Source organism: Mycetomoellerius zeteki, unplaced genomic scaffold (genome assembly GCF_001594055.1).
Source record: "Mycetomoellerius zeteki isolate Tzet28-1 unplaced genomic scaffold, Tzet1.0 scaffold55, whole genome shotgun sequence".
Taxonomy (NCBI): domain Eukaryota; kingdom Metazoa; phylum Arthropoda; class Insecta; order Hymenoptera; family Formicidae; genus Mycetomoellerius; species Mycetomoellerius zeteki.
Window position 1 is genome coordinate 450,159 of NW_017257555.1, and position 23,429 is coordinate 473,587.

The window sequence follows — 23,429 nt, forward strand, 5'->3', positions numbered from 1 at the left end:
AATAATTTTTTCGTCTGTAAAAGTCACGTTAAAGTCAAATCTGTAGAAGAATTTATTTATATGAATGGCTAAGTAAAATTTAATCGTATAACGCAGTATCTGTAAGGAAAATACAAAACGCACGCCGCTCATGTTTGCGTACGGTACAGATTCTGTTGCTTCTGCTCGTCGAGCTAAGGATACGCGAAATCCTAACTAGAATGGATCTGAGTCATCGAAGCGTGCCTTCGAACGCGACACGAGGATCATGGCTGAGATCAATCCGTAAATTCGCTCGCGTCCTCTACCGCGTTTTGCTCTCCGCGTAATACGCTATCTTCTCGGATTTACAGTTTTCATACCTGGTGGATACCTCTGAATAAAAATGATGTGACGAACATTCACGTGGAATATTGCAGGCAAATCCATGTAATATCTTTGTAAGTTATGATTTTACTTTAAATATATGTAAATATACACCTTTAATAGTGGACCCCCAATATTACCCGCTATAATTGTTGTAATTTTACATGTAATTTTTTTACAATTTATATACAATTCTATTAACTAATAATATTCGTCGTTAATAATACCATTGCAGTATACTATTATATACTATTAATATATAACGAATGAAATATATGCTATTAATGAATAAAAAAATTACGAAATAAAATTAATATTTTCGGCTGGGCTTGCAAAGAGTCTAGCAGGACCTCATTATAATTTTTCGATTCATCTGGCTCAACAACGAGTCTCCCGGGAGCTAACAGTCTCCCAGGATCCGTAAACAGCGGCGGCATTTTTTCGATGACAAAATCGAGGGGAGATGCACGTCGTTCCTGTGTTTTCACGAGCGTATCCGACTCGCCCACGCTTTACAAACGACCGCACTCAAAAACGAATCTTCTCTCTCTCTCTCCCTCTCTTTCTCTTTCTTTCCCAAAGACTTTACAGATAATTAACTGACATTAACGTTCCATTCGTCGGGCGTGGTTATGTTAGCTCGTATTTCTCTACGACAGTCGGTGCATACATGTTTTTACGACTGATAAGGATCGCTTTTCCACCGAGACATCCTGCTTCGCGTACCTATCCCAGCCCTGTCCTGAACAACGACTTCGCCGACAGAGCGGATTACTAAATTCATTGGCTTCGTTTTGTACAGAGGACTTCGCCTCCGCGTCGTCGACATGGTTTCTCTTTGGCTTCCACGCAATTAGGGTCAACTCGACGATTTGTCGGGAGCGATTTCTTTCAGAGAGCTCGCAACAGGAAAAAGGCAAACCGTATCTCGTAAAACTCGTAATTATTAGTTAATAGTAATGTATTCTAAGTTCTATTACGTGTCATACAGATGATACTTTCATATGCGTCAATTAAATAACATGTTATTCGATACGTAATAATAAATTACGCCGATCTGAGACACTGCGATATTACATCCTTCGGTAAAAACACATATTTTGCAACAAAGTTCATAAATAATATTGAATTAATTATAGAATTATAGAAACTGTCAAACACTTAGTGGGGTTGCTCGGAGCTGCGTATTGGAAATGAAATTAATAACTACTTAGCAATACGAGACAACCCCGTTACAATGTTTCGCGTTTCTGTCGGCATTAGAAATAAATTAAATGATATTAAGTAACATAAATTAAATGATATTAAGTAACATAAATTAAATCGAATCGAGGTAGATACACTGTTAAATATCAGAGCAGCAATAGCAATCTAATCTTTTGAATTAAATATGTATATCATTCTGTTATTTTTAACTTCCATGTATATCAAAATGTAAAGTAATTTATTTCTGTGAATAGTTTCAAAGTAAACAACGTCCATATTAACGTATACACGTAATAATAATAAACTAAATTTGAGTAAAAAATATACATTTTCTTGAATCAAATTGTTTAACTCCATTGTTTCAATTAAATTAATGACATTCGAGTAGGAGTAGCGACGACCTAGAACAATGATTAAAAATAACTCAAATTGGACATAATTTGGGCATGAATTTAAGTGTTAACAGAGGCTTCGCGAATGGTGAATCGCGTCGTGTGTGGCACGCGTTTGCGCGATCGGAAATCCGTAAGTGCAATGCCGCCAATAAAATATGCATATACATTCGTAGCCTCGTGTAGGTGCCGCGCTACATCCCACGTGGCGTACCCTACACGGACGTCTCGCGTGTATTAATCTGCATAAACTCATTCCTATGCAAACGAAGAGATTCGACGTTGAACTAGGATATCATGCGAAGCCTCCGTGGCTTACATCGCGGCTTAAACGAGCTCCTATACGTGCGCACGCGTGAGGATGCATGCCGCCCGCGTGCACAAACCATGGGATGAGTGTATAAATATATAGATGCACTCGGGTACGTGTGCGTGCGTATCGTAAACGATACCGATCGTAAACGGAATCTCCTTCGTCGCGTCGACGGCATAATAATTGCGAAATCTCTCGTTTTCCCCGTGGTAGACGACGCTGGCCGGCCATCCAAAAGGACTACGACGACGAGAAAATGGCACCTGCCTGAAACGATCGCGCGATAATCTGTCCCTTCCGTAGTCCGCGAGATGAAAAGAAAACAATCGATGAATAATTTTGTGGCCGCCAGAGTACTTACCGCGTCCAGGGGAATTGATTTCGACGGAGCGCATCGCGAGCGTTAAGTCCCTCATGAATACAATCAGGAGATAAAGCTTTTATGGCGACTCGATGTATAAACGATACCGTTTTCCGATAATTTCTAATTTAACACTTAGTGCTTAGGGAGATTAAATGTTTATGCGAGAAACACGGAGTGTTTCGTCATGACGTTTTACTAATCAGCGGGTCTTAGTGTATATTGTTACGCTTAATTAAATATTGCGGCAATAATTATGCTCGTTGAGAAACTCGCTCTATCATTTGCTTAATCCTTCTGCTACTACAGTTTCTTTTGCCAATTACGCTAGAAAAAAATATATTATCCCATCATATTTCAACTCAAATAATCCTCACCGTGTGTATATTAATTTTAGATATAAATTTTCATGAAATAACGAAGGAGGAAGGATATTTACTTGCAAACTAAAGTATAAAATCGCATAATTTAATTATCCGTTAATAAGAAAAGATTAATTTCTGCGCAGGAAAAAAAATACTCGAACCAGACTCGTTTACCTCATAAATATCCCATCGCACGATTGCAGAAAATAAGCTTATTGATATAATCGTCATACATGTTCGGAGGCCGCAAGCATAATGTATCATGCTACTTTGGAATCAAATAAGACCTACAATGAGTACGACGATCACGCAGCTGTGAAGGACTTTGCAAGCGAATGCTCTTACCGGTTCTTCTTACAACGAGAGAGAGAGAGAGAGAGAGAGAGAGAGAGAGAGAGAGAGAGAGAGAGAGAAATGACGACACGACGCGCGCCGTAAGATAGATTTTGCACCGTCTCGCGGCTATAAGCTGCGGTATGTATGTTTAATGCGGAGCACGCGAGGCCTACGACCGAGCGACTTCTTACTACCGTTCTCGCACATTACTTATTCACCGTCGGCGTAATTACCAACGGATACTCCATCAAACTCGAGACACCTTTCTCACAGGCATCGAGAGAACTGGTGCAACCAAGTTACACTCGTGCACATGTCTGACGTGTATCGGAGCTTGCGCAAAATGGGAGTAACGCATTATCGGCTGATAGGCTCGTAAGCCAATAACGAGCTGTTACCGCGCTACTCTCGAGCGTTCCTCGTTGCTTTTCGAGTTCGATCTCTGCTCATGAAATAAACTCTCGTTGGATCATGGATCGCGGATCGATGCGAGTTAAAAATTACTGACTACGATCGAGACATCTTTACGTAAAACTAACGCGTCGCAATTCTCGTGCTGTTCCTTCCTGGAAAATACATGACATGTGTGTGTGGAAGTCGCAGGAAGTTTAGCTCCGCCCTCAGATCGTACAAGAAGGAAATGATTCCACGTGCAGCGAATAATCGACAGAAAATTGAACAAGGATTACAAGCCAGATCTACATGAAGATATAATGTCATTCGTGCATCATTCTCTGCAGAATTTTTAAGTTAAAAAATTATATTGAGCTAAACTCGACTGTTACGAAATTCAATAGATATTTGATAATATGTGAAACTATTTTATATAACAATTATATAAATAAGATAGCGTACGGTAAAACTCTTAATGTCTTTATATAATAGATTTCTTTTAATAGAAATATCTTTGAAATGTATTATTTCTCTTATTCGCCACAGTTACGGTTATGAAATACATGAAATCACACAGTGTCACATTTCAATGTAGCATTCAAGATGACACTCTCGTGCGATAATTACGCATGTCGTTTCTCCGCCAAGGTGAACTTGTTCTTCGGGAGCAGTGAACGAAACGACTCGCTTTGTCGATCGCCTATCCAACTATCGTCAAGCATGACATAATGATTGTGCTCTTTTTTTGTTTCAGGTTGACGAGAAATGGCACGGCGGGAGTCTCGGTGAGGAAAGGGCGAGGGTGAAGCCCTCGCAGGAAAAGGGAGCTATGGTGAAAAGCTTGGGTTTCCTCGCCAGAAGGGCGCCACCTGCTGTCCACCTTTTCGTCGTTTTGCTCGCGCTCGCCCCCGCTTACCACGGCGTGGACCTCTGTAAGTAGTTTCCTAAGCTCTAATCCGCAGGCCTTATAGTACCCGTCGTCGTGCGTCTCGTCGTGAAACTTCGTTCGACTATAGTTCCTTGGTTTGGAGTCGCGCGCGCAGGTTGTTTCGTTTATAAGTTATTAACGACGCGGAGGTAGCGCGACCCCAGAACTTACGCCACCGCAGTCGACGAACTTTCGATCCAGGATCGGCTTTGACCCTGGTCATTAGATATCTTGTGTACCTATCTCAAGATATTGCGTCTTATCATTCGAGTCGTGTGCGTTTATATTTGCGATACCTCGGAGGCTTTCGAGTGGGCGAAACCTGAACGTCTGAATCTGAACATTATATCGCCGACAAGAAATATATTGATAATGTAAATGAACAACGAATTATCGCAAAATTTTGAAATAATAAAAGATCAATATATTATATATACACTATTAGAAATATTCTTAAATCTTTTATCACTTTTAATGTATACTGGTAAATAAAATTTAAATTTTCTATAACTGAAAAGACTATTTATGTATATGTTAATGAGATTTAAGTTTGTAATAACTAAAAAATTAAGTGTATTGAAATTTAATACACTTTTAATTTACGGATATGAATATTCTAATTAATCGTAATTGAAATAACTAATAATAGGTATACACACTATTAAAAATATCATAAAATTTTATGTACCTTTAAGTTACACAAGTTAAATTTAATTTTATAGCATTACATTAAATTTAATGTTCTCGTTCATTACATTTACGAAAATTGTAACTTAGATTTACATCGCTCATTACTTTTCAATTATACGTTCCTTACTTACATTCCATTAACACGTTTATTAATTTTCAGTCTCATTTCTTACATTTCATTAACTCGTAAATTAACTTTATAACGGTACATTATATTCGTTAAATTTAATGCACACGTTCATTACATTTAAGACTACTGTAATTTCGTTTTCAGTTAAATCATACATTACTTTTCAGTTATCTACTTGTTCCACAAGCTTTCGTTACACGTTATTTAAAATTCATTAAGAAATTTCTAATAGTGTACTGTTATCTCTTATTTGGATTTTAACTATTCATATTTTTTTATTAAAAAATCGCAGTCAAAAACTGACATTTGTTTAACAACTTCAATCAGCGTTATCAGAATTTTAATTAATAATAAATCTACGTAATATTAGTTGAAATATATCTACTCTCATATCTACTTTAATAAAAAAAGAATAGTCTTATTAAAAAATCAACGAGAATCACATAGGAAAATCCCACTTTCAAGATCACGCGGAGTACTCCATTTTATCGTATTAATAATAAGTAATCGCTCTGTTCCAAAGCCCTGTTCGCGAAAAGCAGCTTAATAGAAATAGATTTCCGGACGTAGAAGAGAAAAATTGCATCGTAGCCGTGATAATGGAAAGCTTAATAATTGCACCCTCCCGAAACCCTTCCAAACTGTATCCTTAGCGATTTCCTTTCTTTCCCCGTAATTTATCTTAGCGCCAATAGCCAGAAAATAATCGATGGTGTTTTTCTTGAGTGGAGACCCGTTAAAGATGAACCACTTTTACTAGACAACCTCCAAGGATGAAATCATGCGAAGCGTCTTGCACGCCGTCAGACGTCTCGAAGATTAACGGAGAGAGATTAGTATCTCGAAAGAGTCACGAGGGTGTCGTGTTTATTCACCCCTATTCACGATCGATTTACGATCAAGTGTGATATCTCACAGTGATTCGTTAGACCGGACGCACCGACAAAGGAAACGAATTCTACCGGTCGAACTTTATCGAGGACGGGCGGTCGTGAGAATTCCGGCGAGGGTGCACGATATATATCGGCTGAACCTTCATTAATAATAATAGTGATTCGCTCACCATGTTGGCCATCCAAGGATCTCGATCGAGCATTCCCTCCCTTTGTTGGCACGACTTTCCTACCATTGATTCAAATCGCCCTCTCGCACTGTCCCCGCTGAATTCGTGGACATACATTAGCGACAGAATCGCGATGTATCGGGCTGACCTTCATTAATAATAATACCAAGTTCGACCCACCGCGACGATCTTCGTGTTCTCGCTTGGGCCGCGAGACGCGACTTTTCCACTATCGATGTCGGCGCACTCCGCGGAATCTGAAGACATATATTAGCGGTGGACATATCAGAAGAACCTTCATTAATAACAACAACCAGTCCTCACGCCGATCGCAGTTTCCTCCCTTTGTCGACTCGACTCTCTTGCCGTTGATTCTAATCGGCCAGCGCAGAGGAAGTTGAACATACATATATTAGAGCACCGGAATCGCGATATGACGAGGAGAGCCCTGTTAGTAATAACGGCGATTAATCCGATCGGCCATTTTGCCGATTCCCAACGCGACAAGCGTCGCGTTTGTAGGCGTGCAATTTTCCATTTGTCGATTACGATCGAAATCGCGGCGTACATTAGCAACGCGTCGTACCCTGATGAATATTCCTTCGATATCGTTTCCGACCATCTCTCTCCGCGGATTACAAATAACAGAGCTCGCCCAATTATTCTAGATATAAACTCAGGAGACCGATCGATCCAATTGTACATCATAGAAATGCATGTCGCACAAATTGCGAGCATTATATTCTTAAATCGCGTCAGCGAATCCACGCTTTACAGAGATTCGGCAATAAAGTATTGGATTAAAACGTAAGACCAAAATACACATTTCACAACGGCCGACGCCGACCGGGCGCAGAATTACGAGGCGGGGTGGTATCGTCGGAAGAACACTGCAAACTTTCACCGGTATTAATGGCCACCTACATGCTCGTTCTGTTCGTTGGCTTAGCGCGGATTCCTTCCGTTACACTCCCCGGTACGAAGCTGCGTCCTCCCTCTCGCCCCGAAGATCCCTTCGAACGCCCAGCTACATTCGCGCTGCCTCTGCACTCGATATCCGGGCATTAGGCATTATCGTTGCCGACTACCGTGTATTGTTACGTTGTACGATCCCTGCTCGGGCTACTTCAAATTTTAGCAATTTCCGTATCGCGTATGGGTATCGTTACTTGGACGTGTAAACCGTAATCGATGCCGTGTTGCATCATGCATATACGAGACATGCGCTGCGAGCATAGCGGACGTTCGAGTTGTCGCATCCGGAATAGTTACGCTACAATATGCGCTCCTTTGTTGAATTACAAGAACCCAGTGTATACCGTACACGTGTCTGTGAATTTACCTAGCTTTGACTTTGTACACGCGACGAAGCATCCGGTCTGCGTGGAAGTGAACGACCGATATGCTCGTGGCCGGATAATCGCGGCTATGTCTCGCGTTCTCAAGATAAATGCCCGATAAGGCGTGGGCGGTTAATGGTGCCTTAAAAACAAGAAATGCGAAATGTCGCGGATCCTTACTGTCGTCCCTAATGATACCGCCGTGACGCGGACGGCACGAATACGTACATGCATCATACTTTGTGTAAATTTTACTGCACAACCGGACGATCGCCTCTTGAAAATGCGTGCGCCGGAGAGGTCGGAGTAATGTATGCAAAGTAGACGGTATCGTTTGTTCGATGGCCCTTAACCCTGTCATTGGTGCTCGTGGGGACGAATACGCGAGGCTAGTCGATCTGCGCCGAGAGGATTCCTTTCAGATATTAAATCTCCGGAAGATAAAGCGTTTTATGATCCTCATTAGCGTGCAGTCACGACGATGAGACAGACCCTTTAAAGTCGAATGACGACCACGCCAAAAACGCCACAAATTTATAACGACCACGAGTGTACATGGGAAAGAACGGTTTTGCTGGAGTATCTAAAAATTTAAGCTGGATACAGATCTGAAAATAATTTTGTCTGAATCATAAAAATAACTATGTAGGACGTTTAAACTGGTTGCTAGAATATTAAAACTTTTTACAGTCTTATCATCGATATTTAAGCGTTTTATATAATTATTTTTATGGTTCAACATTATTTTTCAGATCTGTATTTAGCTAAATTATTTTATTTATCACACGTCTCCTTGAAATACGTGCGCTTAATAGCTATTGGTTGTTGCGACAAATATTATCGTAACCTCGGTGGAGACATTTTTTGCAATAAAATTATTTGCAGATTTAAGATTCTCATTAATATTTGATTATTAACATTCTTATAAAGCTGTTTCTTAGCATCAAAAATTATTAAATTGCTTGTTACTTAAATAAGGTAAAGCGAGGTAATTTGGATAGGTTGATAGAAATTTTGAATTTGTATAAAAGATTAAGATTGCATAATGCATTTAATTATTAAACATACAAAACATACACTATTGGTGGAATAGTGTATGTTTTGTATGTTTGATCCAAATTACTCCGCTTTACTCTAAGTAGTACTACTTTAGTTCTGCTCATGATTTTGTTTCATAACTTCGGCGCACAGTTTGCAGAGTCAGATATATATATATATATAAATTCACACATGCAGAATATGTAAACATTAAAATTACAGCATTAAAGGATCCACTTAACCGAATATAGGAATTCTTTTATTTAATTAGATTTATTCTCATCAGTCCAAATTCGTATCATGTTATAAATTATTTTAGATAGTCTATCAAAACTATCCTTTCCATATAAAAATCGTAACATTGTCGCAATTCATGTTGTTTCTCAGCTTTGCACTGTAGATGTCATTTTTCGTCGCTGTTCCCAAGGATGCAATACGCGATCGACATTATACACAGCGGTACAATAAATATATTCCGCTCGAGCTATCTCGCATACGCGAAAGATATCCCGTTCCCAGCGTCGACGATGCAGACGGCAGCAGTACTCGCAAGGCAGCTGTGTTCATCTATGAAACAATTAGATCGGACCAGGAGATACGAGAACGTTGAGACGGCCCCCTTTCTACCTTCCCTCGCTCGCAGGTACTCGCCCTCGAACCGTAACTTCCACCCGCACGACAGGCAGCCGTAGACACCGAGAACGTAAACCGTCTATCGCATGGATCCATCTCGGTTAGCTGGTTATTTAGCCATTTATGATCCGGCCGTGATGCACGCCGACGTGCCTATAGGATAGGCGCATATAAATTCAAAGCTCGCTTTAACCTCGGCGACGCCACGTTCGTTTGTTGCAGCCCAATGCATCGCACCGCTCGGCATGGAGTCCGGGACGATCCCGGACACGGATATCAACGCCAGTTCCAGCTTCGACACCGGAAACGTCGGACCCCACCTGGCACGGTAAGCGACAGTTTTTCATTCGGATAGTCTGCCGAACCGCCATCGATCACTCGTATCTACCGGCGCCTTCTGTTACGCTCGATCCACCCGCGACCGGCGTAACGCCGCCGATATCGTGGGACGCGCGCAAAAATTGATCCCAACCGCATCTTTCGCTAACAGTCTTCCCCTACGTAAACCAGGCTTCAAGCGGAATATTCATAAAGACGATAGAAAGTCGTTTCTATCGCGTTGTTTTTATCGTGATGTAAGAATATAAGAGGTCTGTTTTTTATTCCTGCATTAGACTGCACTAGAACTCTCTTTACACGCTTTCGCCAAATATCAAACGTATACACTTAGCTCACTTTAAGTTCCAAAAGTGGATACTAGTTTAACCATAGAGAACAGACCTATTGTATTTCATTGAGCATAATAGCAGTTGAATATAACTTTAGGGCAAATTTCTTATTAATGGTAAATTTCTAATAGCGGCTCTAAGGTAAATGTACCAGTTAATGAACGGTTAGTGGCCCAGTTATTGGACGAAACGATAAAAAATTTTTATAATTAAGCTTTTAATGATATATACAACTCAAAATAAATTCGTTGTTTTATAAATTTAATAAGAATTTATTTAGAGTCGTATCATTAAAAGCTTAAGATTTAACATTTTTGCCATTTTGTCCAATAATTGGATCATATTCACTAACGGTATATTTACCTCATATTGGCTTACTTATATTTTAGGCTAATTTCTGATTGATCATCGACTAGGTCTCCACGGGAATGAAAGACGTAATATTCTTACATCATGGCTTTTATTATCAAAATGTAACGAGTCCGGGCGCCACGCTCTACTTTTAGAATTTTTAAAAGAAAAATAGAGGCTCTGTGTCTGGGCGAGGTAAATATATCACCTTTTGTGTTAATTGTGACGCCTTCGCTTTGCGCGCGCGCACACGTGATTACTAAAGGGAACGCCCGGCTGCTCGTTAATACGTAAAATCCGGAATATCAGGTTTGTAAGTCTATGGCGAAAGACGTTATTATGCGCAAACAAAGAGAACAACGCGGTTGCGAACGTGATTATTTCTAATCTAACAGGCGTAGCTTTAACCCCATTTATGCGCGAAGGCCAGGTAACAGAGATTAGTCGACATCTCTTATCGTCAAGCCGCGAGAAAAGAAAAAAATTCAGCACCGACAACGGGTGGGCGCGCGAAAAAGCTTATGAAGTCTAATTATAAATTAACGCCTATCCCGCGCAAGAATAAATTCACGGTGCAACAACGTATAATTAAGTAATCCGCGTATCTTTCCGATAGCTATCGTTTCTCGTTTGGCACTTGCTCTCGTGCGAAATGAATATTTATAGAGCTATTAAATTGATCGTTCTCCCTGAGCGCCAGTTTATTCCTCGGTTTAAAAACGAATTTATTTTTAATTGCGGCTGACGAAAATTATTCAACATGAATTTACGGCCGATCGGGGATTTACATACTGCCGTGCGTTCTGTTCTGCGTTAATAATTTCTACGTCATTATTCGATGCGTCCCTTGACCGTGCTGTTTGCGCTTGTAATTATTTACGACGACAACGTTACCAGCCGCCGAAAACTTAAAAACTTCCGTTAAATATCCCAACAAGTTAATGTTCCAGTATGAGTTTAATTACGAGTACACGTTTAACGTAATTTTTTGCTTATAGTTAATAAACGATGAGGCACGACGGTAGAATTAATTTCATTCTCCAAATTAATTTCCACCTGCATTACCCTCTATATTTTGCCTGCTGTTTCGCCACATTCGTACCCTTCCTCCTACCTCACAAACATTTGCAAAATGACTATGGCGCAAAACAGAGAGCCTTTAGCGGACATGCCTCGCAGGAGCCTCCCGTTCTCTAATGCAATTATCACAAAAGGACCTTTGACGTATCATACTTGAAGTAAAAAGAATATTACATCTGGCCAGTGGTAAAAGGGTTGGTCGTGTAACGCCTCTGGTAGCCGCTGGTGCAACGCATGAATACGAGATGCAACTGGCAGAGTACGTGGTGCGCCAACTACCTCCTCACCTTCTCGACCTCGCTCTCTACCTCTCTCTCTCTCTCTCTGCTTCTCACTCTCGCGCTCTCGCGTTTAGATATTAATGCGTGGGGCCCGGTATTCGCTAGCGGTTTGCAGTGCAGCGGCGGTTTATACGAATATTCCATCCCACGGGACGTATCCCAGCCCAGCAGACCGCGGTTGTAGTACCGAACGGGTGCGCGCGGCACCAAGCCGGGGTATACACGGAGCGTTGGTCGACGGCCCCGCGGGCTCTCCGATATTAATACATTCCATTACCGCAGACAATGACCGGCTGAATGGGCCTCCGAGTCTTGATGAGCTCCGCTGTGCCCCCGCAGCATCGCGCGCGCCGGAGATCCTCCGGCCGCGCACGTCACCATCTAATTTAATACAGGCTGCCCTCAGGCGCGCGAGGTGCTGCGGACGCTTACAACGGCGATGAGCGCTCCTTTGTGCTGCTTGGAAAAAAAAAAAGAGAGAACTGCCCCGCCATTTTCTTCGAAATTTCACGAGATAATAGGCCGACGTACGCTTTGCTCCGATACGAATTACCGCCGTATACGGCGTATTTTTCTTTCTCGCTCACCACGAACGTCGAGGGTACACGTTTGAAAAAAAAAGAAAAAGAGAAAGAGAAAAAATAACGTGAAGCTAGGTTCTGCACGCTTTCCTAGATTCTCGTTATACTGAAAACGTCGCGAATTAAAACAACGCGCCTGGGGATGCGTCAATTACACGAGAAAAATCATCCGGAATGAAAACACCGGAAATATAAAATATATAAATGGCTCATAGTTTGAATATTGTGCAAAGATTGACGTTGATCTCTGGTATGGAAATGTATCACAGGCTAGGATTCACTACAAGATATGCTCTGATGATCATTTCGACCCAACTAGAAAACTTTTTTTACAAATTATCGAAAGAATGTTTCTGACAAATAGAAAAATTGTAGCATATAGGCACATATACACATAAAATATACGAGAAAAATGATTCGTTTTCCTATAACAAAAGTGATTTCAATTAGGAACGAAAATTCCCGAGTTACAACAGCGTGAGCCGTGATAAATCATCTGTGAATAGAAGAATAAACAGTTCTCGCCGATGCGTATCGTGAAAGCTAATGGAGCGCGTTTTTTCCAATTATCGAGTGAAAAATTTTTGACGTACAATCGGCGTGAAAAAGCCGGCGCTGTATTTCGTACCGCATACTCCTTTTAGGAATCGTGCAGCTGCAAGTTCTTTCGCACGTTTCCGCCGTTCCTTTTCTTCGTGTTTCCGTTCAACGGCATTTCTAGAATGGGTGCAATTAAGACGCCAGTAGGAACATAGAACGGGCGAGATATCGCTTAAAGAAATTGAACGGGGTTGAGAAATCACGAGACGATTTTCGCCGCGTAATTTCGCTCGAAACGAAAATAGCGCGCGTTTCAATTTATCTGCCGGGTGAACTGTGATTACGTGCTAATTACGTCGATGCATACTATTAAGCTCGCGAGTTTATTTTCAACGCGAAAGCGAAATATTTAGTTATTATTGTTTACGTGACGTTGTAAATGTACATCGTTAATGTTACCATAGCTTTGAAACGATAAGCAATGATTATTTCCGCACACGAACTTCCACGCACACGTTTGAATTGTTGTTCGAACAACTAGAAATATGATACGAACCATTTTCCTAAATAGAGGAACGGCAGGAAACTGCATGATACAAGATATTTACTTCGGAAATAACGTGCTAGCGTTGAGTTAGCGAATTTTTACAGGCTCGTAATAGCTCTTACTTAGAGCCATTACTTGATACACTATAATTTAGAAAAGCACAGATGAGACGGAGGTTAAAAGAGACAGCCGGTTATATTCGCGGCCGATTACGCTTACGCGTCAAACGATGCCAAAGTGGACCTTATCTTCGATTTTACTCCATCTCAACATCGAGTTATAGAATGATTGGAACAGAGACGCCTCGAGCATCACAGGCGAAGAGCTTTCTGAAAATAGCCTCTGATCCGTTTGATGTTTCAAACGACGAATCAGTAAAATAATTTCTGATTCATTTCCTCTTCGAGATATGAAAACAGTACGCACGAAAAAAATTTTTATTAGAATAAAAATACGCTCATATACAGTAATATTATAACACAAATATACGAGAAATTACAAATTAACATCTATTATACACTGTTGAATATTAAAGGAGCAATGGTAATCTAATCCTTTGAGTTATAAATAACATTTTGTTATTTTTAACTTCCATCTCTATCAAAATGTAAATCAATCCATTTCTGTAATTAATTTTAAAGTAAACATCCACATTAACGTATACACTTAGATAATAAACTAAATTTGAATCAAACTTAATATGTACATTTTCTTGAAATAAATTGTTTAACTCTATTGTTTTAGTCAAATTAACGATATATTAGGTAAGAGTGGCAAATTATAAATATGATTAAAAATAACTCAAATTGGGAATAATTTGACATTTTGAATCTAACATTGTAAAAAAAAAAATATCGAAATATTTAAAAAAAATTTTATTTAAATTATCATTCTAAAAAAATGTTTAATATCCATAATTTGGTATAAAATTAACCGGGATATTTTTCTTTCCTCGAGGAGAAAATTATGATCAGACAGATTTAAAATCGTGGTCTTAGGACCAGATTTAGTTCTGTGATATTCGCTCTATGGATGTATCTCCGTAGAAATAACAGTGACGGCCGTGGCGAGTGCCAATAAAGATTCGATTGGTAAATGGCCGGGACCGTCTTTTTCCAATTTCGCTACAGAGAAATACAACGATTCTTTAAAGAGATACTTTCTCTCGACTGCAGTCTACCGCGATAACATTTATTGAGAGACACGGCTCATCTTACACCTGCAAAGATATTGCAGTCGTTCTGCAGATTCATTGCCGCGTTTGGCATGAAGAGATGATGTAAATATATATATTTTACATTAACAAAAGAGACTAATCGTACCTCGGCGTTTCGCTATTTATTCGTTTATAGAGCACTACATAGTTCGAGAATTTCGTCACTACTTACTCGTATTTAAATTGCGAAATCGGAATCCGTCTTATAAAAGCGGAATTTCTTAGGTCAACTTAATGAGCGGAAATCAAGAAGATGTGATTAAGAAAGAAATGTAAAACAGTATACGTCTGAAGAATAATTTCGTTCAATGAATTCGTCCAATCATCGTGGACTGACATTCTTCTCTAATCTAAATATCTAATTGCACGGATAAGATCGTCCAATAAGGCGCGTGCTATGTAATTAAAGATATTTTAATTTAATTAACTAGTGCATAACATGATGGATTCTTTAATACTAAGAGCATAGATCCGAGATCGTTGAATTAGATTGAAAAATAATTTCTCTTCTCCGCAAGAACCATTCAATTCGTAACGATAACGCACGATAAAAATTCCGCCGCGTGACAGATTCAATTTTCCCGTGACCGACAACGTCATCGTCGAAACGGTAATAACGGCGACATTTTTTCTCACTCTGAAATTAAATTCTGACCGCGACTGACAGGACGGTGCTTTTGTCATACGAAATCGCGCGAATCTTTTTCCATCGATCGTCATGCTCCGCCACTCGCCGGCGGCGTGACGGTGAGATGTCCGTCAATCTTCCCGATCGATGGTTTGCATAATGCGAGCGCGTTAACGCGCGCAGATAGCGAGCAATCCTGCTGTCACGTGCCCGTTAATACCGGCGAATGCAGAATCAGCGGGGCGGTTGACGCGATGGAAAATTTAAGTTTGCCACGCCATCCTCTTCTCGCCTCGCTCGATTTAATACCATCCGTTCGTGCCAGTCGTGCGGAGCGGACGACATGGAGTTTTCGGTGGTTCTGCATCGTGTTTCACCGTCAAGAAAACGATTATACCGGATCGTCTTTTTGGTACATGCGGAGACCACACACTTCGATCCTTCCTTGCCCCGCGACACTCATGGAAAGTCATTATAAATAGAACCCGCGAGCCGGTTTTGAACACCATCGCGAATTTTTGACGATATAAAAGAGACGCATAAAGCGGGATATTGTCTTCGCAGAAATAAACTCGCGTTTGCATGCATTTACATTCAATTTAGGTAGTAAAATTTTGTAATTTAGATGGGATTTCTATTAAAAAATAATATTCTGAGAGAGAGAGAGAGAGAGAAAGAGGTTAAATTTTTTTATTCTGAACTAAATTTTTTAAATTTATTTTTTCATGATTTATATTTATTTGATGCCCGAAATCTTGCAATGAATTATTCGTATTAAATATATATATAAAATAACAGTTTGTAACTATTTGTAATTTAAATACATTTATAAACTCATTGTTTATTCTTGCTAATAATACGTATTTTTATCGAGTAAGAGAAACTACATTATGTTATAACATTTAACATGATTGAATATATTTGTTTTAATTCATTGTTCATTTCTGTCGAATTTACATTATTCGTTTCACTCCAATTGGATCCTTATCATCGACATGCTGCAAGTACGGAAATTAAAACTCAGCAGCAACGTTTTAAATAAATAACATCGATCGGTATTTGTTACAAATTCGCAAAAAATTTTCTGGTAAATGAAAAGATTCTTTATTCATTGATATCCATTCGACCATCTATTATAAACAATATCTCACAATATGTAAGGAGAAATAACATCTCCTTATGTGATCGATATTTATCATGATCAGTCGACTGTTCCTTAAAATTTTTTATGAAATTTCGTGGTTCATTCGGCAACCGGGAATTATTTATTTAAAATAAGCGTTTCTCGTAACGATAGAAAACTACACTGCAGGATGATAGAACCCACGCCTTGTCATTGCTACTCCACCTTCGGCTAATCATCCCGAACAAGCCGGTTGTTAACGATAAAGAGGCGCCTCCACTACACAGGTTGTAAATCTCGCGAAAGCAGCCATTATAACCGTGATCAGCCGCATTGCCGCGCCGTTGAGAACGCAGCCATGTTATCGTACTCGATTAATGATGAACGTGAGGTATGATTATTAGCACCTCGTGGATCAATCGTGACGCAATTCCTCGATGACGCATACTCATCGTAAATAGCTCTATTTTATGTTTCTCATTATCGAGAAAGATTATTATAATCATCATCCGCGCCGCGCGTAATAATCCAGTTTATTGTGCCATTTCGTTGTAAGTGGTACCTTACTTTATCACAGTAAACGTCTCGCATAACCAACAAGCATCCCTTCGTTGGCGCAATTGTCGAGAAATATCATTTCCCTCTGAGACTCTTTTTCGCACGCTGAGATATTGGTATGCCGAGAGCGCTCTCGCGCCGAAACTGCGAGAACGTTTCACGCGGCGATTCCTAATCTGCAATTTGAGAAGAATACACCCGCCCGTATATAACTATACGTATCCTCGGCGTAACGCCGAAAAGGAGCACCACTCTTAGTCGAGCATTTAAACGGTCCACGCAATTAGGGAAGGCGCTTCGCGCTTCATGTTTTATTCATGCCAGCCTCGGCGCAGAACTCCCTCCTTGCTTTGCTTTCGACCCCTCGAAGATTAAAACCGAAGCACGAGGCGGGCACAGCTTGAACGCGTATTCTAAATGGCCGCGTATTCCTATCCTACCTATATCACCTGCGCGAGATGATACGTGGTCACTCCGAATATCTCCGATTTCCCGCCTATGTAAATTCGTCGGTTATCGAACCGGACTTTGGGAATCTCGATAAGCTTCCGGATTTTCAATGATCTCAGCGAGTCGGAAAGCTCATTTCTGCGTTTACATCTGCGATTATTCATCATTTCTCTCGTACTCTTATCCCATTGACAAATAACATCTATTTTAACTTAAGCCACATAATAACATTGACATAATACGGTAATTTTACAATAATTTTACAGTAATTTTATAATAATTTTACACTATTTTCGTCATATTTGTATAAATAGTATTCTACAAACACCTTGAATTATTACAAATGTGCGTTTTCTTTCAAAACAAGGAAGCCATTTCAGATACCATTTTTATACTAATTCTAGATCTTCCAAGCTTCATTAAAATGCAATTCGGATTCACATTGCGTGCGCAGCTCACATGGCGTCAACGAAATAACATTCGAGAAAGAGCACGAAATCCTCGAGTTCTTGCGCACGTAAACGCGATAATATCGGAATTTGGAGAGAGGACTTCGATGGTCGACCGCGCATCGGTTGATCTTCTGATAGCGTGAGATGAACAGTACTGGCGAGGAACTAACTCGATACTTTCACATCTAATTAGATCGTTACTTTTATGAGCGGACGAGGTCGAGCCAAAGCGCGTATACGCGACTGCTCGAAATTCGATTTCTGAGAATAGAACTCTTCGATAGTTTTAAGTGTGTTTTTAAGTAATTTAATAGTTTAGTTATTTAATAGTTTTATCAAATTCTTCGTGACTTTTTACATTTTTAAATAACGAGTTATGATTTTCAATTTTTTTAATGAAGATGTAAAATAACAGAAAATATTTTTCTACTATTGTATATTTTTATTTAAAAAATTGAAAATCACAAATCATTATTAAAAAATCATAAAAATCGGTTCTCCATATGAAAATGAAATAAAATAAATGCATTAATGTTTCTTTTAAAGGTATACCACAAAATAACCAGCGCAAAAGTTAATTCGATACTCGACTGTCGATGGTTATAGATTGAAATCGGAGAACCTCGGTGGTGCCTGGTGTCCTAAGAACCAAATCACCCAGGAAGCTCGAGAGTGGCTGGAGATCGACCTTCATACTATCCACTTGATCACGGCCACCGCTACCCAGGGCCGTTTCGGAAACGGCGTGGGTGTTGAATTCGCAGAGGCGTATATGCTGGAGTACTGGAGGCCGCGACTGGGCAAATGGGTTCGATATAGAGACATCAAAGGAAATGAGGTGAGCGCCTTAACTTAATTAAAGATTCTCTATCGTGGCGCTAGATTACGAACATTGGTATAGAACGCTGCCACGAAGTTGTTCGACGTTTTCCAACCAAGTTCCTAAATCGGACTGATTGGATTCTCCATTACTTAGCTATTACCCTAATGGTCCAATCTGTATTATAAACTAACTATTATAACTATCATAAACTTAAATAATAAGATGCAAAAAATTATACCAACAGTTTTCTTACACATAATGCGTGCAAATTTTGTAGTTTTTCAATTTTAATTCTTAAAATAATCAAATCAAAGTAAAATAACGAATTAATTATATATCTTTCGAATATACTCTACAATTCGTAAATATTTTGCAATATATAGAGGAAATAATTACGAAAAAAATGGAGACTCTATTCAATTTGAAGACTTTGAACTTCTCGCGTATTCTTATATCGAACCTCAAGCATAACACGAGTACGAAAAACTGTGCGGTTTTTAGAACTGACAGACCATCGGATCGATGCACACGAGACCATTTCGGCAAAAACATTCGCCGCTATCGTGATTTATGACGTGATGCCGACGTCGATTCGCGCATCTACCGACGCCAGTTGATGCAGCAGCTGCCGCGGTTACAGCAGAACGATCGAAATAGGCCCGATCTCATTGACTCAAAATAATCGCACCATCGTTCCTTCGGCTAAGCTGTTGAGATCGTTATTCCGGAGCTAGATAGAATGCAGTCCATTCTATTTGAGTGCAGTTAAAGCAACGCGTACATGCCTGAACGAGATTCGACGAACGCGAGTTCAAAGTGTTCGACGATCAAGAATCGATTGCGAGGCGCGGGATTATCCTTGCTTGAAACGTAAGCCGCTTATCGCGAATCCGTAAGCTAATTTCGTACCGTCGGTGCGCCACTTTGTCGGGCCCGTCCTACGGCATGCCTCGAGCCTTCCGCTCGTCTGCTCGCGAGAGAATCTGCTACGATTCTCTCGACTAACGGTGAAGCCCACGTTGAAGTATTAGCGGGAGCAGCTGCGGTGAGCGGAACGAGTTCGTGATGGACGCCGTAAAGTTAGGATACCGGCATTACCGTGTACTATGCATTAGCAACAGTATATTCCGTTCATATCCGTAGCGACGAACCGCGATCGATGCGCCACTACCACGTTTAAGGCATTTTCCAGATTGAACCTCTCATAAATGTAAAAACACTCAAAGTTTAACTACTGTTCCGCGACTTACAATCATTTTGATAAAACAAATACATAGGTATGTCGTTACAAAGACAATTCTTTCCAGGTTCGAATCCCGCTGAAGAAGTATTTTTTGCAACAAATTGTTCGCAGATTTAAAGGATTCTCATTAACATCAGATTATTTGTATAAGATGCTATTAGCATCAAAAATTATTAAATTGCCTATCAATTTAATAAATGACGTTATTACTTCGATTCTATTCATGAGTCTGTTTCAAGACCGAAGAAGATCTTGGCGCACGGTTTGCAGAAGAGATATGTATATAAATTCACACCGAAATATTCAAGCACTAAAGATCCGCTCTGACCAAATATAGAATTGCTCTTATTTAATTAGGAAATTCTTTCCTCTTCTCAGTTTTTTATTGAATAAATAACCGAAAAATCTAAAATATAAATAGAAGTTTGAAAAGGAGACATCCTATATATTCGTCCGCAAACGATCAACCAAGATCACTCGGAGTAGACTCTGTCCACATGATGGCGACTGCAAACATCAAATGTGCCCGATACCGTTTACCTTTGAGGGAGCCGCACACGAGTATCGCCGACGGCGACGGAACACGTTCCCAGTGAACTCAATGTCGTCTACCGTCGTCGGGCAATGTTTATGGACCACGTCGCCGTCGCTATTACGACACTTTAAGCCTCATTCGTCGGCACGTCCCCTCGGGGAACGATTCCGTAGCGATGCGACGCGTACCCCGTTCATTAATGCGACGACGATCCCCGTCTCGCTTTACGACGCTAAGAAGAGGCGATACACCGATACACGTCCTGAAAGGCGAGACGAAAAAGCTCGCCTAACCGCTAGGCAAATTGGTCATTCGATCGGCCGTCTCTATACATCCACGTTCGTCCGGTTACGATCTTATTAATATTGATGGACCACTCGCGCCGGCGTTAATGCGTCGAGGGACTGCGTGACTTTGCCGTTCCCCTCCGCCAGCAAGAAGACACCTCGCGCGTCGCACGATTAACTTCATGATTATTCAATACTTAATGATTAATCCGGTTTTCTGCTTCGGAGGCGACCCTCTTGAAAATACGTTCGGTCAACAATCAAAATTTTATGATTATTCAATTTGGCAACGAATCTGAAATGTAGCAGTTTGCATAATGTGTGAAACGTCACGATCAACAGCTGAGGTTCATATATCCGAATATCCGATTTTGAGTTTAAATTCGATATTTAATCTATTTAATTATAGTGTATTTTCTAAGTTCCTCCTAAATAAACCTAAATTAGTTCTCGATATACGTGTGGTGTCAAAAGAGATTAATACATTTTCGTCCTATTTTATATTTTTATTTCAATTAACTAAGTGCCTTTGATATATATCTTTCAGTGATCTTTCTGCCAAACAATTTAATATGCTGCACTTCATCTTAATTCGATTACATAGAAAATATGTCAAAAGGAGAGAAAAACGATTGAAAACATTATTAACTTAAACGTAAGATTAATGGCGACGTAATTGGACAGGTGCTAACGTGACGTGAATCTAAAATTCCATGCCGAGACATAGTTTCTCGAGTATGTGACATATCCCGACTCATCACTATTCATGGCCTTATTATCAACTCGGCATACTTAGTCCTTTTGTAGAGCGCGCAAACGCGAGAAGCTGCTCGTGTGTAAAATTTTGCGGTGCAATTACTAGTCAGCAGAAAAACGACAATGATGCTGATGAGACACATTTCAGTATTCTATCGATTTGTCTCTCATGAGAACAGTTATCCGTTATAATCGATCGAACGTGTCTCTACATCTGGCATCCGATTACTATCTTGTTAATATTGATAGCCAGCTTGCATCGGTGCTAATGCGCCAGAGGATTGCATCTTCGTCCTACATGCCGAAGACGCTGTCTATCGTCATCGGCGCTCAACCGCGTAATTTCATGCAAACACTGTATAGCCCCTTCGATCCTATTATGAATCCTATGATTATTCACCGCTTTATTATTAAACGTGATCTGGTTACTAACCTTGATTCATTTTTCCCTATTATGGACGAAATCCATTAACGGTTAAGATTTAATTTTGGACTTACCGCATCTGAAAAAAAAAACAAGAGAATTGATCCATTAAAATGGCTACTAAAGATTTAAATAGCTTTATATTGATGGAATAGCTTTATATATACGTTGACAAAGAGTCCCGCACAAAACCACAGGGTTTTGGCTCTCGGTAAAATTAGCTTAAATTGTGATGTATTATAGTTTTTAACTCACTGATCAAAAATTTCCTGAGGCAAAATCTTAAAAAATGGACAAATTTTGTCATTTGAAAGCTACTATTTTCCGTTCTAATCGAACTGAAAAGTATCTTTATCTATTGAATTAATTTTTATGCTATTTTAATTTTTTGGTAATTTAATACTTCTATATTTAATACTTCAGAATAATTACATAAACTAATTGATGTAAAGAAAACACATAGCTGCTTTTCAAAAAAATTATGCAATTTACATGTAATATATAAAATTGCGGAACTACACTTTTTTTAAACAACTATATATTTTTTTTACATCAGTTGGTTCATCTCATTATTCTGTTGTATGTAAATATTAAGGTACAGTCATCAAAAAATAAATAATTTAGTAGTAAAGATACTTTTTAGTACGATTAATGATTAGAAAATAGCAATTCTCAAATGATCCTACAACAAAATCTATCCATTTTTTATGGTTTTGTCTAAGCGATCTTTTAATTAATGAGTCTCAAAAACTATAACATAATATTACAATTTAAGACAATTTTACCGAGGGCCAAAAATCCGTGGTTTTATGTAGGGTCCTTTTTTTAGAAGTTATTTTTATTGCAATATGTAAATAATTAATCAAAATTGATGTCACTTTAATATAAAGATATTTAACGTTGTTACTTACTAAAATTATTGCGCATAAAAAAACAAACGGATATTTAATACAAATTTTCCTAAAGCAAGGAAATATCTTTTTTCTAAGGATAAACGTAGTAGTTGTATTGAGAAATCCGATTAATTATTGTAGGAGGAAATGAGATTAACTTGGTAGACGCTCGTAGAAGGAAGCGAAATTTTTGCTTCCGCAGCAAATATACCCGAGACAGCAAATATTCCCTTTCCCGCGTCACGCGCTGTGGGAAGTTTTTCCAGGGTTTTGCGGAGATATCCGAACGAAAGAGAAAGAAAGAGAGAGAGAGAGAGAGAGAGAGAGAGAGAGAGAGAGAGAAACGTTCTACGGACTCGCGCGCTGCGCCGAGGCGATAAGAAACCACGAGGTCTTTAACAATTTCGAGGACAAGAGAGGAGCGCTAACGTATTCTGACGTGTGCATTTGTGCGTGTGCA

General features: G+C 39.6%; 1 protein-coding gene across 1 annotated transcript in view; it reads left to right on the forward strand.

Moving 5' to 3' along the window:
• LOC108727825 (discoidin domain-containing receptor 2) overlaps window positions 1–23,429 on the forward strand; it is a 149,458-nt gene that overhangs the window by 65,749 nt on the left and 60,280 nt on the right. Inside the window, exons 2-4 of the mRNA XM_018456088.1 lie at window positions 4,466–4,643; window positions 9,756–9,861; window positions 18,615–18,846. Coding sequence (XP_018311590.1) covers window positions 4,541–4,643; window positions 9,756–9,861; window positions 18,615–18,846 — 441 coding nt within the window. The 5' untranslated portion in view covers window positions 4,466–4,540. The remainder of the gene's footprint in view (window positions 1–4,465; window positions 4,644–9,755; window positions 9,862–18,614; window positions 18,847–23,429) is intronic.